Source organism: Pyrgilauda ruficollis, unplaced genomic scaffold (assembly GCF_017590135.1).
Source record: "Pyrgilauda ruficollis isolate IOZ18807 unplaced genomic scaffold, ASM1759013v1 scaffold31, whole genome shotgun sequence".
Classification (NCBI taxonomy): domain Eukaryota; kingdom Metazoa; phylum Chordata; class Aves; order Passeriformes; family Passeridae; genus Pyrgilauda; species Pyrgilauda ruficollis.
The window spans coordinates 3,880,840-3,898,945 of NW_024524489.1; the positions used below are offsets into that span (position 1 = coordinate 3,880,840).

Sequence of the window (18,106 nt, forward strand, 5' to 3'; positions counted from 1 at the left end):
TCTTCCTAAATTTTTAATGTGTTATGATTAAAAATATGCAAACTCAAGGCTTTGAAAGGATTCATTTCTATTGAGCCTACTCTTCATCTGGGGTCTCTTCCAAAGTTTACAGATAAGGATAAAAGAAGCCTTCAATCAATAAACAGGAAATTTTAAAATCTTTAAAGCTACAGACAAAGCAGATTAGGAAGGTGGAAATGAAATTGGAGACACTCACCTCCACTCTGCTGACTCAGATATAAGCAGGACAAGAAACATAATGCAATTCCTCTCTTATGCAAACACAAATCCACCTAGGGACAAACAGTTTACATCTACCAACCACAGAGCAGGGTCAGGGCTGAGAGCTTCTCCTTGATATCCTACACCAACACTCAAAATGCACTTTCCCTCTACTACTTTAATCTACCCCACACCTGCCGGATGGACAAACGTGTACTCCAATGAAATCACCTGCTAAAGGAATAATGGTAACACCAGACTCATTGCCTTTCATTTCACATCAAACATCATTCCTGCTGCAGAAACAGCTGGAATAACACCCAAACTACCTTAGCAATTTTCAAAGTGAGCTTTCGCTCCAAGTATTGACCCACCATTCATTCCGTTGTACAAACTCCTGTGGTGAGGGGACAGCTCATCTGTCACTTGTCTCCTGAGGGTCCCTTCTCTGCTGCCTCCGCTGAGGTGTTTGAGGTGCTCTGGGCTCCCTCCATAGTGTTGTTTGAGGTGCTCTGGGCTCGTACCCCTCACCTTGTGCAGGTGCTCTGTACTTCCACTGGGCGTGTGCTTTTGAAGGTGATCTGGGCTGCCACCGCTGTGCTTTTGATGCTCAGGGCTGCCACCAGGCCTCTGCTTTTGAAAGTGTTCAGGACTACTACTCAGAACGTGCTTTGGGATAGTTTCTGGACTGCTGCTGCTGTGCTTTTGCTGTTCAGGTACTTTGACAATGGTTTTGTGATGCTCAGGGCTCGGCCCTTTCAGGTGATGATCAGGACTGCCAGAACTCCTGGGCTTCTGCAGGTGCTCCGGGCTGATACTCCTGTGTTTCTGATGCTCGGGGCTTCCTTCCCCCCGAGGTTTTTGCAGGTGCTCTGGACTGGTGCTTGGGTGGTGTTTGTGATGGTCTGGGCTGTCTGTGCTGCCCGTGCTGGAGGTGCTGCTGCCATCCCCAACATCTCTGATGTAGGCGCTGGTGGCAGTCAGCTGGCACAGGCTGATCTGGCTGTCGATGGAGCTGCGGCTGCCCGCTCCTCCGCTCTTCTCCTCATCCAGCAACACACACAACTCCTTCAGCTCCAGGTTCTCCTTAACCACTTCTTCTTGCCTCACTTCCAGCTCTTTCAGCTTCTGCAGGTACAAGGCCACCTCCTTGTGCATGACACTGGCGCTGTACCTGCCCAGCCTCTGCCACTCGCGGGACACCCTCTTGCCCTTCTGCCGGTCGTCATCCAGGAAGCAGCAAAGGTCCCTCAGCTCCTGGTTATCTTCCTGCAGCTTCTGGTTGATGTCCTTTAAAAGAAAGATCATCATGACAGAGGGTGTCTACAGGAATTGAGGTTAAACTGTTACACAGGCCAGTGGAACAGCACTGCTGCAAACTCATGTTTAAGCACTCCAGTGAGGTATAAATAATTCCATGTGTAGATCTGGCACATTGTAACAGCTCCGTGCTTTGAGCAAACAAAGCTGCTGTCCAGCAAAAACTTTCCTTAGCTTGGAGCTAATTTCTAATTTCTGATGCAGCAGAAAAGTTTCAGGTGCTTAATTAATTTTCATGCTAAATATCAGAGTAATTTAGCTCCCAAATTGGGCAAAGATTGTAAGTGCTCTCATGATGATCTCGCTCCCCTGAGAAATATTCACCTGCGAGTTATTGCTAAATAAAAGTGCAAGGTACACCAGAAATTGTAATTTCTCTTAAATAATTAATTATTAACATTTATACTCCCTACTCCCTAAAGCATAGTCACATATAAAGATGACCATTTTAGAGATTTTTTTTAAAGATAGGGTTTTGCTGGATTTTATTTCTGATTGGCACAAAAAGCCTTGCCAGTTATCACTTGACCAGGACTGCTTCAACCACTCTGAAATAAAATAATTTGCTTAAATAGATTAATAGATCCTTTCACCCTTAACAAAATGAAATGCATGATTCTATGCCCTTCCCTAAGTGAGGAATAGTCTGAAGCAAATGCTCTGAAGTAAAAATGTTCAGGGTATTACTACAGCAGAATAAAGGGATTTTCAGTATTTTATCCTTCTAGTTTGGACTTGTGACCATATTTGGCTTTCTCCCGTCATTACATATCCATTCTTTATGTATGACATCACAACCAGAGATCAGCCAAAGATATTAAAAAGTCAGTCTTATGGAAACACCATTTCAGCTTTTGTAACTCCACTGGATTTAGGTGCCTGTGTTTGTCTGATTTTTGCCTCAAAGTAACTTGGAACTTTAACAATTTCAACCTGTACTTGACAATGGAAAAAAATCTCAATGAGGTTTTAAGGTGTCCTTAAAAACCTCTGCTAGTGAGAGATGTTTGAAATTATCACACAGTGGAATAAAAACAGTTGTGGAAGTCCACAATTCCTCAGTCAGGAAGCAGGAGACACCCATCCAGCTGGGCATTCTTACTCATGGAGCAGTTATTTCACACAGGACAAAGGAGGGAAGATTCCCAGACACCAAGACAGAGCTCAAAAAACCTCCTTATCCCAGATTCTTTCTGAAAGTTCCAGGTCAGGCATCTGAACAAAAGGTGGAAGTCAAACAAGACTCAAGGAGTTTGGAACTGAGAGAGGAATTTGTGACTCCGTCCAACCCATCTTAAGTGTGTTTGGTCTGTTATCTGGAAGATGCAGAAATCCAGATACTTTTGCATGTAACTGGGAGAAATATACTATTGTTGTAGCTGAACTTACATTTAAAATATAAGCTTCAGTTTTACTCAATATTACCACATGTGGGTCTTTTTTACCCTCAGACACCACCAAAGGGACACACATCCTTTGCAGAACACAAAAACTTGGGAAGCAGGAACAGTCTTCCCTCACGAGCTGTTTATTTTATGCCACGCTATTATCAAAGACATTTTCTCAATAATTCTGCCATTTAAAGCCATTCTACAAGAGAACAACTCTCTTCTAATGCACTTTCCTGTAATAATTCAAAAACCCACACTGCATCTCTGTCTCTTCTTTCCTTCCCTCCAACCTCACCTCACTGAAGGAATTTCCTGAAAATTCTCAAAGCAATAAGCCAGAAAATGCTCTGTAGTCCTGCCTACTCAAAGGTAACTTTCTAGGTCTATAATCCACAAGCAAGGTAATGCTCTGTAAATAGTCACACTTTCTTCCCAATTCTCAGAAGTGGGAAGGAAGCATTAGGGATTAAGCTTCCCATCCACCAAGAGAGTGAAATTAAGAACAGATAAGTCACTACAATCTTGATCTGCCTCTGACCGCAGCCTGCACGAGCACACGACTAAGAATGGTTTGATCAGAGATGTGTTACCAGATGGCTTTTTGAGACATTAGGGATTGGTTCTGATCATCCCAAACCCAAGCCCAAGGGTTTGCCATCACCTGCCACAGGCTGCACTGCATCCTGGAAACGACCAGCTCTCTCCTAGCAGCTTGCCTGACAGACTAAGTCTGTCTGAAAATAGTGACAGAAAGCAGCGTGAGCTACAGAAACCTTTATTTCTCTGCATTTCAGGCAGGCTCACTTAACCTCACTCACAACCAAGGAAGTCCAACACAAAGCTGACAAGACTTCAGCGTTTTTATCAGCCCAAAAGAATACCGGGACAGAGCATAAACCAGCTGTGCCCCACAGCCTGCCGAACAGCTGGTCATCCCTTATCCGGATACTTGATTATTAAACGGGATCAGGCGTTATTCACCCCGGTCCTCATCCACTTTTCATACGGTTCTAGGGAGCGGCTCCTCCTAGACCATCCACCTGACGAGATTGCTCCCGGCGGGAGACACCGCACAAACTTCAGGGGTCCCACCCTGCCCTCCCCGCTACCTTCAAGCCGCGGATCTCGCCGAGGTGGAGCTGGAGGCGGCGGTTCACCTCGCGGATGAGGTTGCTGTGGTCCAGCATCGCGCTCATCTTCTCGGCCTCGGCGCGGCGGAGGCTGCGGATCAGCTCCTCCTTGCTCCACTTAAGCAGCTCCTCGTCCGACACCTTGGACAAGTCTTCGGCCGGCGCTGCTCCGCAACTTTCCGCCGCCACTTTGGACATGGTGGCGGCCCGGCAGCCCGGGGCACTCGCGGAGCCTCCCCGCACTCCCGGGGCCGCCCCACCGCCGCCGCCGGGGGAAAGGGCGAGCCCGGAGCCCGCGGGGTGCCCCCAGCTCCAGCGCTGGGCCGGGGGTAACGAGGGAGACCTCTTCTGGCCCCAGGCAGCGGGTCCTGGAAAAAAGGAGGAAAAGGAGGAGGAAAGGGTGTGGAGGAAGCCGGGCCACAGGCTGGGGAGCAAACTTCCCCCGTCGAGAAGGGAAAAAAAAAAAAAAATAGGAAAAAGACCTAGACAAAAGATCCCCGAGACAAGCCCGGCTCTTGCAACAGGTCAGCGCCAGCTGCGTGCGCCCGGTGCTCGCCGCAGCGCCAGGGATGCGCGCTGGCTGTCACGGTACCCGCCGCCCCCGGGCTGCGGGATGCAGGGGAGGATGCCAAGTGCCGGTGCCGCGCACCATGGCGGCGGGCAGAGCGGGCCGGGCGGCGGCGGAGGACGGGGAATGAGCGGGAGCGGCGGAAGGACGGCGCGGCACAGCGCGGAGCGGAGCGGGCGCTGCCGGCGCCAGTGGCGGGCGCGAGGCCGCTCGCGGCTTTTCAGCGGGGCGCGCGCCACGTGCGGGCGGGGTGCCCGCCAGCGCGGCCGGGGCTATCCCGGGGCGGCGGGCGGGACGGACACACCCGAGGGACGGACACACACCCGCGGCCGGGACACACCTGCGGCGGCACCCCGGGCCCGCCGGTGACCCCCGCCGAATGGAGGCACAAACGCAGCCGCTCGCGCATCAACGCGATGCCTCCAGCACGCGGCTGGCGGGAGGTCACGCACATTACATCACCGCCCGGGCTCGGCGCTGCTCGCAGGCACGGACGGGCTCGCACCGAGCCTGGGCAGCTCCTTACTCCAGCATGCCATGAGCTAAACCTCTCACAGGAATTAGGCTTGGGATGATTATACACCTTCCCTAAGAATATTCAGCCGCAGCGTAGCAAGAGACTCATTCACATTCCCCAATTTGCTTAGAGATACAAAGACTCTGCATAAATCTGCCTTGCAGATGATTTGAGAATGAAACTTGATAATCCATTCATGCTGCTCACAAAGAAAGATGAGACGGCAGATCTCAGAGGCAGAGGTGGATGAGCTGAAACTATTAGGTGAGTAATTGGTTGAATCCCTGTTTTTCAATCACAAAGTTCCCCCTGAACAACCCCCCTGCGGGCAGAGGAGGCTGCCATGCTTAATGGGCCTCTCCTACCTCCAGTTCTGCAATTTTAGAATTATGTAGTATTAAAGAAGATTTCTAGTTCTTGAGGGGAAAACTGAAGTAGTTAATGCCAGCACTGGCAGATCACAAGGTTGTAGCTGGCTCTGCACAGGCAGCTGCAGAACCTGTCCCATATCGCTGTCCCAGCCGGCTCCCTTGGCATTTTCCTGCCAATGCCAGAGGACCAGACCAAGGATTATTTTCTGCTCTTAGTCCTGTCTAAAAGTTGCTGCTAGAAGGGTTAAATCAAACACTGTTCCTTTGTTCTCACTGCTATTGCTCTCCTCGAACTGCCAGCTGTACTTGACCACAATAAAAGTTCTCCTGCTCCCATCCATCATGGGCAACACTTGGACTTTTCCCCACTCAAGCCTTCCATGTTTTCCCTTCCCAATTGTGTAATGAAGAGATGTTCGTCCAGCTGATCCATTTTCCAGCCTCCCAGGCACATGCCAGACACTCTGATTCCATCCAGGATGGGTCCTGGCATGGGAATCCTGCTTGAGCTGCCCCCACAGGTTCAGCCTGCTGCTCAGGATCCTCTGTCCCTATTCCAAGGAATACCTGTGCCACAGGAGGGTGGTGTGTTGGCTCAGCTGCAGGACGAACCCCAAAGTCCATCACTGTCAACAAGAGCTCCAGCCAAGCCCAGAGTTTTGCCAGCATGAAATCCCATTTCCTGAGCAGCGCCAAGTATTGTGTGAAAATTTTATTTTCTCTGCAAACTCTATCACTCTCTTAAATCCTCTGATTTTTTTTTTCCACTGCAAACAACAAAGCTTGAGATAAAAGCATCTGACCAGCCACAGCAAAAATACAGTGAGAGGCCATGAAAAGGAGCTGTCATCTTTTATGCCCAAATATATTTCATTTTAATGCAACTGAAAAAAAAGAACAGCTTGGCAGCAATAAATAAAGGCTTTCTTCTTCTAATTCAGCAGTGTATGAGTTGAGAGGTCACATGATGTCAGATTTTTAAAAGTTCAAATTAATATCCGTCCATGAAATAAACAGTTAACTGAAAAATGTCCAAGAACTTTTTAATCCAAAAGCTTCAGGGAAGAGCATCCACTTGCCTCAACATTACCAGTGTTTCTCTGGAGCAGCATTTCACAGCTTTGATCACGAGAAGGCACGGAAAGCACGGAGCTGAGGTGAACAGCTCCAGGGGACACCGTGTTCGCCACTAACACGAAGCACCTCCACATTTGTGTCTTCAGGAGGCACAGTGTTATTTTACAGGAGCAGGAAGATACAGGAATTCACAGAGCATGGACACTGGAAGTAGTTCAAACTTCAAAGGTCTGGGACAAATGTAGCTCTAATAATGAAAGCAAAAGTGTATCAAGTGAAACTAATCTGGAACATTTCTATAAGGAGAGGATCTAATTTCACATTCACTCACGCTGGTGTAACAAGATCAAAACCAGAGTGGGAAGTGCAACATAATTACTCCCATCTCCTGGCAAGTTTAAAACTTTCCTTTCAGACAGCCCACCTCACTGTCCAAATGCCAAGTGCTTCCCTACTCCTGGGCTTTACTCTCAGTGGTGAGGACCACAACTGCCCCAAAACACACACTCTCATTTTCACATCAAAGCTGCATTTTTGCAATACTCCCCTGAATAATTCTCATCCACAGCCTGAAATGGAGAGTCTGGGCAAATGAGTTTGGAGACTGCAGTGCTGGGATTGCTGCAGCCTCTATCCAGTGGGGATGGCAGCTCCTGTCCATCCTTCCAGTTCCTTCACACCAGGTGCCAAATGCCAGCAGCAATGTGGATCCACAGCCAATCAAATCTCCATAGCTGACCACGCTTTGCCAGCTCAGTAACATTTTCACTGCTGTGTCCTGCTCATGCCTGGATATGCAGATACCAAGGAATTGTTGCTGGAAAATTTCTCTGGCATATGTTCAAGAACTTGCTTTTCATTGCTGTCTGCAGACCCTCCAGTGCTTTAAATCCCTGACTGCTGGGTGGAAACTCTAAGGATTATTATAACCAATAATAATTATCTGATTATTTTAAAAACTCTTGGACATTTCCAATGAGGCCCTAAAGCTGTTCAACAGCTCTCTGCCAAAAATATGTCATAGCCAAGTACTTGCCTAGCAGTCATTTTACACAAAGATGGCTAAACTGTTTTTGTTCAGACCTTCCAAAAATAGTTTTGAGAGGAGTTCAGACTTGAAAAATGTCATTCCCAAATTGGAAGGAAGTGGAGAGAGTTTTAAAAATGAAAAGTTCAAGTAATTTTAGTTACAGTTGCTTCTAGATGTTCTTCCCATCAGTCATGTGTCTGTAGCTGACACCCAACATCAGCTGCTCTCCAGCACAGCCTGTCCATCCTGTGCTCCCTGGGCAGAGCTCCACACCTTCCCATCCCTAAGCAAGGAGAGAGTTCCCCTTCCTCACCTTCCCATCCTGTCCCTACAGAGTCTCTCTCCACCATGGCACGCCCCAGCCATGCATCTCCTGCCTACCAGTCTGGCCATTATTCCCTCATTTGTGTCACTGTCATCAGCTCTCTCTGTCCATCCCTAGGTTAAAGATCTCCCCAGCAGCTTTGCCAGCACATTGGCAAAAATGCTTTTGCCTCATTTGGCCGGGTGGATCCCACCTCAACATTTCCTAACAGTCCTTGACACTCAAAGAAGGTCCCATGGTCACAAAAACCAGATCCCTGCTGTCAACGCCAGCTGTGCCAGCACTTAGTGGCCACAGGATCCATTCACTCCTCCTCCAGCTCTTTCACCATCACAGGATTCACTTTCCAGCCCTGACTGCCACTCCTGTAGGCACTGTACCAGCATAAATTAGATAATGCATTTTACAATACAATATAGATCAACTCTTCCTAATGCAGTCTCCAGCAGTGTTCAGAGTGTTGGTGCATATGAAAGTTAATAGCCTGACACCAGGCCATCCACACAGTATTTCCTACTTCACTGCATGCCCACTTCCACTGCACAAAGGATATTATGGATAATGCCAGCCAGCTAAAGCTGGCCACAAACAAAATCCTTCAGTACAGACACCTTTGTATTCAAAGCCTTTACAGATAGAATCCTTGTCTTTTGCTCCTGAGCCGACCCCAGGTGAAAGTAAATGGCCAACTCTGAGCAAACCAAACCAGGCAACATGCACTTTTCTCATCCCAGAAATACTTCTGAGAGAGAAAGAAGTTCATGTATTTCCAACTAGGAGAAAATATAAAAGAAATCTAGAACAAAGTGTTTTGAAATTAAGTCTGAAGAGAGGGAGGACACTCAGTTTGAATTAAACACTGAGCTTTTTAAAACCTTAGAAGTTGCAATTTAAACCCCTTTACTTAATTACTGGTAGTAAATAGTTTCTATTTATTCTGTGAGAAAAGTAGCAACATAAAAAGCTTTTTCTTCTTGAAATTGTTGAGAAGTTTGCTTCCATATTTCAAAATTCAGAAATTCTCACAAAGCAAAGTTTTCTGTGAACTTCTTCCTGCTGCCACCTACACCTTCCTTATAGTCCAGCGACCACGCAAGTGTGTGGTAAGAGGGATCAGCTTTGTGAGTCAATGAAAGAATAATGTTAAAATCCACCACTTATGAATAATAACTGGTTTTCCCATGGATGACTGCACTGATCTGGCTCACAGAAACTGTATGGGATGCAAAGGAGGTGGAAGGAACACACAAGGCCAAGGATGGAGATGGAGCAAGTCCATCCCTGCTGAGAGAAGTCTGCATTTGGAGCAGACTAAACACACCCTGACTCAGGCAGCCACCAAAGATGTCCTAGAGGAGAGGAGACCAAGGAGAATGTCCTGCTTAAGCCTAGGCAGAGCCTGTGGCCCAGCCAGACTTGCAGCTTGCACTTGGAATCTGTAACAGAATGAAAACTCCTGGAAGGTCTCACGTAGGCACTTTGCCTTTTATTTCAGTTGCAGACTTGTGTGTGCCTCCTCCAGGGCAAACCCAGGATCCCCAAATCAGGGATTACTCACAGGAGGTGAGTAAGGAAAAGACCTTTTCCTGAGCCAGGAAAAGATACTGCCACTCAAACTGACGGGAAATTGCTTCTGCAGGTGTTGGCCCATGCTCCTGAACCTGCCTGTTAATCTCAGTGAGGTTCATGTAAATGAACATGCTTCATAACTGCCCAAGGTTAAACAAGTGGGCTGATGGCTGATCCTTAGAGACAACATCAAATATGGAAACAGGCACCTTTCCAACTCAGCAGAAAACATTCCTGAGACAATAACTTAAAGGCATCCATAGATGTTAGAGGGAAATCATTAATTATAACATTTTTATGGGGTTGATTTTATCGTGGAGGGCTTGGCAACTTTTCTGCAGAGCTGACAGTTTGTTCTGGCTGGGGTCCAACAGAGACACATAACCAGAGCATCTGTGGGCTTGTTTTAATTGTGCTCCCATTCTTCATTTGGTAACACTGGACTTTGCTTCCTGCTCATACTTGATTAGTGAGTTAATAAGGGGCCAGATGCTTCTTTCCACTTTTGTTGATGGAAATAAAGTATCTGGCCATATGGTGGGGAGTGAGACAAGGTGCATGTCCTACAGAATCATCCTTTGCTTCCCCAGCCCCGGAAGAATGGCAAATACTGGCACAGTATCTACAGACATGACGATGGAGACCTTCTGTCCTCCTCTAAGACATCAATAGAGCTTTAAGCATTTATACCATACTTCGTAAGCACTGGAATGAGATTAAGGCTTTATTGATGCTTGTTAATAAAACCTTTTTACAAAAAGTGATTACTCACTGCATTGTTTATAAAGCTATGTGTGCTTAAGTAAAACTAATCTATAACAGGACAGACCTCCAATGGTTTGTAACACTGTTTTTCATTTAGAATCATCTTAATTTAGCAAAAAACATTTAGATCAGTCACCTGTCCCTTCACTCTGGCTGACTCATGGTTATGTGATAGCCTTTTATACCCAGCTCCTTCCTAGGTAGGGCAGGATTTTGTAATTTACGAAAAATCTCCCAAAATTTCATCTTTTGCCTGCAGTATGGTGGGCTCTGTTGTGAAATCATTGGTTATTTATTCACCACTCACTTTGTCACAGAGACATCAGTGCTGTGTTGCAGAAGCCAATTTCTCCCTGTCTCTTGCTGCTTTACTGACAACTTCCACAGTGCAGCTCAGTGGGAAACAATTCCAGGGACATCCAAATTATCCAAACTTCCCATCCTAAGGTTTTCACATCTTTACTAGGATTACCTATTTACAGAGAAGCAAAATTAGATTCTTTTGAAGATTTCTCTGGAGTCGCTTTAAATACTACACTGGTTTAAAAACACAAACAAAACCATTCATCCAGCTAAGCATAGGTCCTTGAGTACAAAATTGGAAACCAAGTAAGGAAAGCAAACCCTAAAACTAAGGAACACCCACAGGAGACATTTGAGCATCAGTCCATATCAGTCTCGTGTCCTCACTGCAAGCCCAAGTCCATCTCAGCACCTCCCAAAGCCAGTGGCCAGGCCACAGCATCTGGAGTGCTGCTTTCCACAATGCCTCTCCTTGTTGGGGCTCCAGAGCCAGGACAGCAGCTCAGGAGCAGCTCATTCCCTGACAAGTTAACCTGCAATGCTGCCCTGCCAGCCCTAACCCAGGCTTCATCTGAGGGGTGCCTAGCTCTGCACAGCCCCTGCTGCAAGGAAGAATTCCAAGAAAAAAGCTCTTTAACTTTTAGATAATAAAAGGCAGCAGGAGTAACACAATCTCTCCAGCAGATGTGGCTGTGATAACACTCATTTCCTTTACACCAGTTGCAGCTCTGATAATTCCCATTTCCTTATCCCTATTCTTTAAAACTCGGCTTTTTTTTTTTTCCCCATTCCTTTTTAATTAAAAAACAAACAAACAAAAGGAAAAGAACAGAACAAAAACCCAACAGCAACAACAACAACAAAACCCTCCAATGTTTGGGCTCCTGTGAAGCGAAGCATTCAGAGCTTACCTAATGGAACATGGCACTTCCTATTGAGTGCATTCCCTGTGCTGCTCCGGCAGTTTCAAAACGACTGTAATATTTCCTAGGGTTTGTATCCCACATCTGAGCAAGCCCTGGGTCTCCAGCTCACTGGCAATTCCTCACAGGAACCTGGCAATAACATGGGTGAAGGAGCTGGCTCAGAGCCCTTTGGGCTCATGCACAATGTCAGTGAGAGGGCCCAGTGAACACAGAGCCTGACCAGGGCAGCAGACACCTTTTGCCAATTTTTAATTGCTATCTACAGATTAGTTTTTTTATGAGAAGAACAAGAAAAGTTGCCCAGAAAGGGAGAGTTAAGGGTATGGCAGTAAAACTATCACAATGCCTAGTGGAGTTCTAAGTTTTAGCTGGAATTAAAGCCCAGCTGGATCTAAAGTTATTGCCTTCACATCAGCTGGAAACTACAGGACTGTAGAAGGAAGCTGCCTGCTAATAGATAAACTGTTCACTTGCTCCAACCCTGTGCAGACACCAGTGGATGCAGAAATTAATTAATTATCAGCTCTGACAGTGCCATTCAGGATGGAATAAAGACTGCAGTGTACTGTCCATGCTGAGCCTCACTTATTTATTGGCACTGCAATAGCACCTGAGACCCCCAGCCACGGAGTGGGATCCCCTGGAGCTGGGGCTGTAGGACCCCTAAAGGAGAGGACTGTCCTCAATATGGTCCATAAAAAGACAGTGCCCCCAGAATTTACAAGGTATACCTTTAGGCCTCTGGTTCCTGCAAAGGAAAGAGGCAGAATTAGTTAAATCTCAGTGTCCCATTTAACATATGGACATTTCTCACTGCAAAGCTGCATTCACATTAAACCAAAGAAAGAACAAATCACAGCTTTATTGTCAGTTCAGCAGTCAGTAGCCAACTGAACATTTACCATCATGTCATGCAGTAAGACTTTGAAGTTCTTCTTCTGGTTTCAGGCCACTGAGATGCATCTACATCTCAATGTATGCAGTGCCCCTCTCGGAAGGCAGGCACACAGTAATGGGAAAGGCAGCTCATGAGGTTACTGAATGAATAACAATCCCCACAGATCACCTTCCTCTGCAACTTTCATCTCCAGGAACACACTCCTTAGTTTTTCTGCTGATTTCTCTCAGCAGGAAAAATCCATTAAATATTTGATTAGGCTGTGTTCAATATATTAGGTAAGTGAACCACTCTATCTAGTGCTAACTTAACCTTACATGCTGTATCATTTGTATCACAACACTGTGATGCAATGATATGCACATTATTGGAGATTTTGGTCTATTTGCTTATGAACAGGAGCAGCAAAACAAAAAGGAACACCTAAATCAGGATTTCTATTCTAAGCATCCTCCTTTGAGCTATTATTACTTAATCAATTCCAGAGGAGATGCATGAACTCAGGAAACTGGGCACTGGAGTGAGGGGTTTTTTGGCTTGTTTGAGATTTTAAGTGGAGCAGGAATTAGAGAAAAGTAGAGAAAATCCTTGTGTAAGGCTTGCACAGCCACAGGCATGACAGACCAGAGTGGAAACTCTAAACTGAATGAAACACAGCTAAAACAGAGAGGGAAACTTAGCAATTCCAAGAAATAAGATTTAATCTAAGTAAAGCACAAACCATTCCTTGAGAATGGCCAGCAAAATCCTGCTGACCTCAGTCACTTCCCAGCAATTTGGGATGACACACACCATAATGTTTGAAATACACAGGGAGAGGAAAGAGAATCTCATTGCTGTACATTTTGTCACAGCTGAGGTATGAAAAATGCCAAAGGCAAGTGGATCTGAAAATAAACTGATACACTGCAGTTGAAACAATTGTTTCCAACAAGGAAATATTAGACACCAAAAACCCCAATCCCAAATCTTCAGAGGATGAGCATTTTCTCTGTTTGTAACACTAGATAAACAATGTGCACCAAGATCTTTGCATAGCAAGCTCCTGCAGCTTCAGCACCATGTGAAACCAAGGAGGATCCAACCCAGAAGTGAGATTCCCTGGGCTGACTCAGCCAATGCTCTTCAAGGCTACAGAACAGATTGCAGCTTTCTAATCTCTGTGGACAGGGACAATTGGGCTCAGTCCTGAAGCACTGGGGATATGATGCCACTACCCCCTTACTAAGACTTACTAACAGAAAGTTATGATTACAAAAGGAAACAAACTTCACTGATTTTTAATAGGAATTCAGTGCTACAGAGGCAGAGACCAGTTATATATTTTAGAATTTGTCCCAAACCTCACTGGCTCCAAAACATAACTTTCCATTATTTGCAAGGAGTCCTGGACTCATAACCTGCTCAATTACTTCTTACCAGCCTTGCTCCTCATCTCTTTTTAATAGCAGAATGACATTTAAACAAAGAAAATTATAGAAACAAATTAAAAGAGGAAATAACTAACAAAAAAAAAAAAAATTAGGGAAAAAAAAACTACATTGCCTGCTTTTTTCTCTTGTAAACTAAAATCCTCACACAGTTGCAGTAATCCAAGTGGTACTTCCTTATGTTGCCAAAAATGCAAAGATGTTAAAGAGAATTTTGCAAGTCAGCCATGTGTCAGAAAATTCCAGCTGATTGAGCTTTGATAAATGTCTTTTTAAAAAGAGCGAATGTGTTTGCATTCTTTTTACCACTATAACGCCTTTTTGTTTTGGTGGGAGATTTTTTAACAGTGGTTCTTATAATCATTAAAATCAAAACATTTGGAAAAAATGCAGAACACAGAGCCCTGTTGCAAACAGACACAGGAAGATGTGCAGCTGAGCAATTGCTTTTGGAAATAAAGCAGGTTCTGGAACTGGACCATCTTCAACTTTACACAAACCCAGAATATCCCTGATCTATCACAGGGGCGGGGGGAAGCAGTTTGGACCAAACTGAAAGGAAAACTTCCCAGAGGATCAGATGTTGATGCTTCCCTCAAAAGCAGCTATTTATAAATAAATAAATAAATAAGGCTGAATAGAAACAGTTATTTTCCATACAACCTTCCAAAGCTCAGAGAAGAAGGAAGGACAAACTCAGAGGGTTTCATCATGATTACAGGCATAAAAAGAAAAGAGAACAAACTACAACCAGATCCTGTTAAAGATACTATTGCTTTAAAGACAACTCCTCTTCTTCAAAGGGTGACAGAAATGTGCTGGTCTCACAGGGAAATTAAAAACCTTCTCATCTTTGTGCTATAATCTTGTTTCTTGTCTTCCAGGGACATAAATCACTGCTCAGCCCCGTGACACATCCCTCTGTAGCAATTCCATCACCAGGCTGGGCTGAACCTGTGCCAGCCTGGCCCTAAACAAGGAGCACTTTGGGGGAGAGGGAAGCCATCAGAGGCAATGCTCATGTAGGACAAACCTCAGAAGATTTCTGTATTAATCTGCATAAACAAGGCAGTACCCTGATTTGGATGGATGGGCACTGCAGCTGCTGGCTTCGCCAGGATTCTGAGGACAGCCCCTGGTATGAAATCGTCTTCGCCAAATTCACATCTCAATAATCCACTTAAAATGTACAAGAACTAATTAAACTTAGTGGATAATGACAGTAACAATAGTCCACAGTAATTTCTAGCATTTTCTATCTTCAATGCACTTTACAGGCATTAACTAATTAATGGATAACATGAATTAAAAAATCAATGCATGAGCATAGCACGTGATTAGAATTAACATTTCAATTACTCTGCTTATCTGACCACTACATTTACAAAACACTCCTCGCTTCTTTGCACGTGTGTGTAATAATTAGAAAGGGTCCTGTACAACTTATTACAAAGCAATTTTAGAGTTTCAGAGCTGTCCTATACACTGAGAACTCACACCTGCTCTCCTACTGTCCCTGAAACTCTGCCTTTTTAGCTATTTTCACTGATCTGTGTTGCTATAATCTCTTTTTTCTTAAGCTTTGCTCATGCACAGGGAGTACTGTGAAGTTCCTGCAGCTACTGGAGTGCTCACACCCAGACAGAAAAGCTGCTTTTGGGAAGCTCCAGGGACCAAATCCCATTGCTTCTTCCCATATGGCAAACACCCCCAGCAGATACCTGGTGAGTGCAGCCCTCACTGATGCACCTCAAAAATCACCTCTAGTGCTACAAGCAGAGCAGTGCAGAGCTCTCCATGGGCCAACTGCTCTGGATCTGCTTCACAGGATATTTCTTTTAGCCAGAGCCTTCAGACTGCACCACAGCAGATTAAATTAAATGCAAGTGTATCTGTGCAGGGGCCAAACGTGGAAGTCTCCCACTAGGAGGAATTGAGGCTTTCAGAAACACAAAACAAAGACACATTTTGGCAACTTGTCTTCCCCTGCTGCCAATTTAAACCTTACAGTTTAAAATTACTTCCTTTCAACATCTGTTGTTTTTGTGGCAAACGGATTGACCTTTGTGAGAAGGGAAAAGTTCCTTCTGGGTTTCTTTGCAGACCACTGGCCTGCAGGGATGTCAGTGTCTGGATAACTCACAGTTGTTAGATTTTTCCAACAGTTTTTGAGGGTTTTCAGGTACTAAACCCAACCCCAACTAACAATCCCCAAAGCCATGAGGACCCACACACATTGGCTACCACACACAGCCTGCAATAAACAGAAACCTCCCACAGCTGACAGGGTGAATGCATTTGTCTTTTCTCCAAAACACCAATTTGCAGCATTTTCCCTGCTGGTGCCTTCCTCCCACTGCCCTTTCCATCTGCAGAGACTTGCAGTTTGTCCTCCTGCTGCTCCATGCACCTTTTTAATGAAAATTAATTCATGTTGCAGCATTTTCCCTGCTAGCTGTGTAGGCTGAGCCTGCCTTTGCTCTGCTGTTGTCTGCCTTCCTTTATGGACCAGTGCAAACTGCCCAGCCAGAGTTTCCTGCAGGAATCCCTTTTTCTCACACATCCCCATATAACTGTTGAGTGTTACAGTGTGGAGGGCCAAAAGCATTTCTCCAGCCTGACACCTCTTTAAAAAGTTACTTCTTTCAAATGACTTCTCTGCTCCTGTCTAACTCTTCAGGTGGCTGTAGCAGCTGGTTCCTGTTCCAATCCCCTTCTCCTGGTGCTGGTTACATGTTCCCAATCAATGCAATCAATAGCACACTTCTCATGTTTGCCTGATTACATAAAGAAATATAGATCCAGTGCTTCCAGAGCACAGGTTGAGGTGACAAAGGGGAGCACAGCAGTGAAAGCCAACAGCAATCACTCAAACCCTGCTGAATAAAGTTCTTACAAATAATTCAATTACCAGCTTCCTTTTCCCATTTAAATTCATTAAATGCCCATAAACTTCTAAGAGGAAAGGCCAGCACTGATTTTAATCTTGCTCATTACCTCTCCTGCTTCTGACTAATAGGGCTGCAAATATTCATTCTCGTGTTAATTATTTTTTTATAATGTTATTATTCTTTAAAATTGAGCCTTTCTTTAATTTATATAGAAGCTGGCTGGTGAGGTCTATATACTGAATTTTCCAGCCCATTGGATTTTACTTTCAGCCATGAAAAAACTGTGCAACTGTGAAGACAAGTTTCAATCTGATCACTCCATAAAAGAGTTTCTGGACACTGTGGATGGAAGAACTGTGCTAATAAAGTTTTCTGAAACCTGAATGGAAATTCTCATGAACAGATCAGTCCTAAACCCTTACTAGTAACTGTGGGGAATATTTCACAATTTTACAATAACGTTAGTGAGGCAACAGGTTGAAACTGGAAAAAACCCCCAGCACCATTACTGCCACATGAGCCAGAGCTGTGCAGCTGAAACATTTGGTAGCCACAATGCAGGAATCAGATTCAATGACAGAATTTTCCAAGCAAACAGAAGATTGAAGAGTTGCAGGTACCCTGACATGGAGCCCACCCAAGGAATCCCCCTGAATCTATCCCTGTGTGCCACTATCGCCCTGTGACCTCTGAAGAGGATGATGAGGGAAAACTCAATTTCTACAGCACAGGAAAATGTTTTTGGAAGAACAGCAATGAGTCCCATCTCGGGAGGCTGGGGAGAGCTGGAGAGGGATATTGCTCAGAGCCTAGGAGATTATTTTAGACAAGATTCAGGCACTGGCCCAGAGCACAAGGAAATTTCCACTGCTGTTGGTACTGTACATCATTGGGATAAATAAAGGCTTTCCTAAGCTATCCCCTCCCCACTGCCTTTCAGAAGTACTGCAGTCACAAAATCCAGCAAAAACTTGAAGACTGCAGGAAATGCAAAGTATTTCTCTTCTATAAAAATATTCTAAAGCAAAGAGGTATCATATGGAGCAATATTTCATAAGAAATTACAGCCTCATAACTCTGCCTTTTGCTTTTCCATTTAGCACTCCTACCCACCTGCTCTCCCACCCACACACCCCCAGCATTATTAATGCTTATGAAAGGGCATAAAGTTTTCATAATAAAGAAGGTTTTTGTCCATTATCTAGAGAATAATGTGGTTCATTCAACATGCTCCCTTGGGGAAAAATAACGTTTGGGTCTGCTCTAACTAGATGCTCTTTCTTGGGCTAATACAACCAGATTTTCTTTTGGATTTATAAGAGTACCAAACAGTTGTGCCTGCAGACACTGCTTTTCATTGAGGGGGTGTCAGG

General features: G+C 45.0%; 1 protein-coding gene across 4 annotated transcripts in view; it reads right to left on the minus strand.

Annotated features, from left to right (window-relative positions):
- CCDC85A (coiled-coil domain containing 85A) overlaps positions 1–4,559 on the minus strand; it is a 67,941-nt gene extending 63,382 nt beyond the window's left edge. For 2 of the 4 annotated variants that reach the window (XM_041474044.1, XM_041474045.1), the window contains exons 1-2: positions 4,043–4,559; positions 597–1,512 (exon numbers count right to left, since the gene is read on the minus strand). In XM_041474044.1, the coding sequence (XP_041329978.1) occupies positions 597–1,512; positions 4,043–4,261 (1,135 nt within the window). In that variant the 5' untranslated portion in view covers positions 4,262–4,559. The remainder of the gene's footprint in view (positions 1–596; positions 1,513–4,042) is intronic. The other 2 variants (XM_041474042.1, XM_041474043.1) reach the window with 1 other exon arrangement.
- Positions 4,560–18,106: the final 13,547 nt, after the last annotated feature.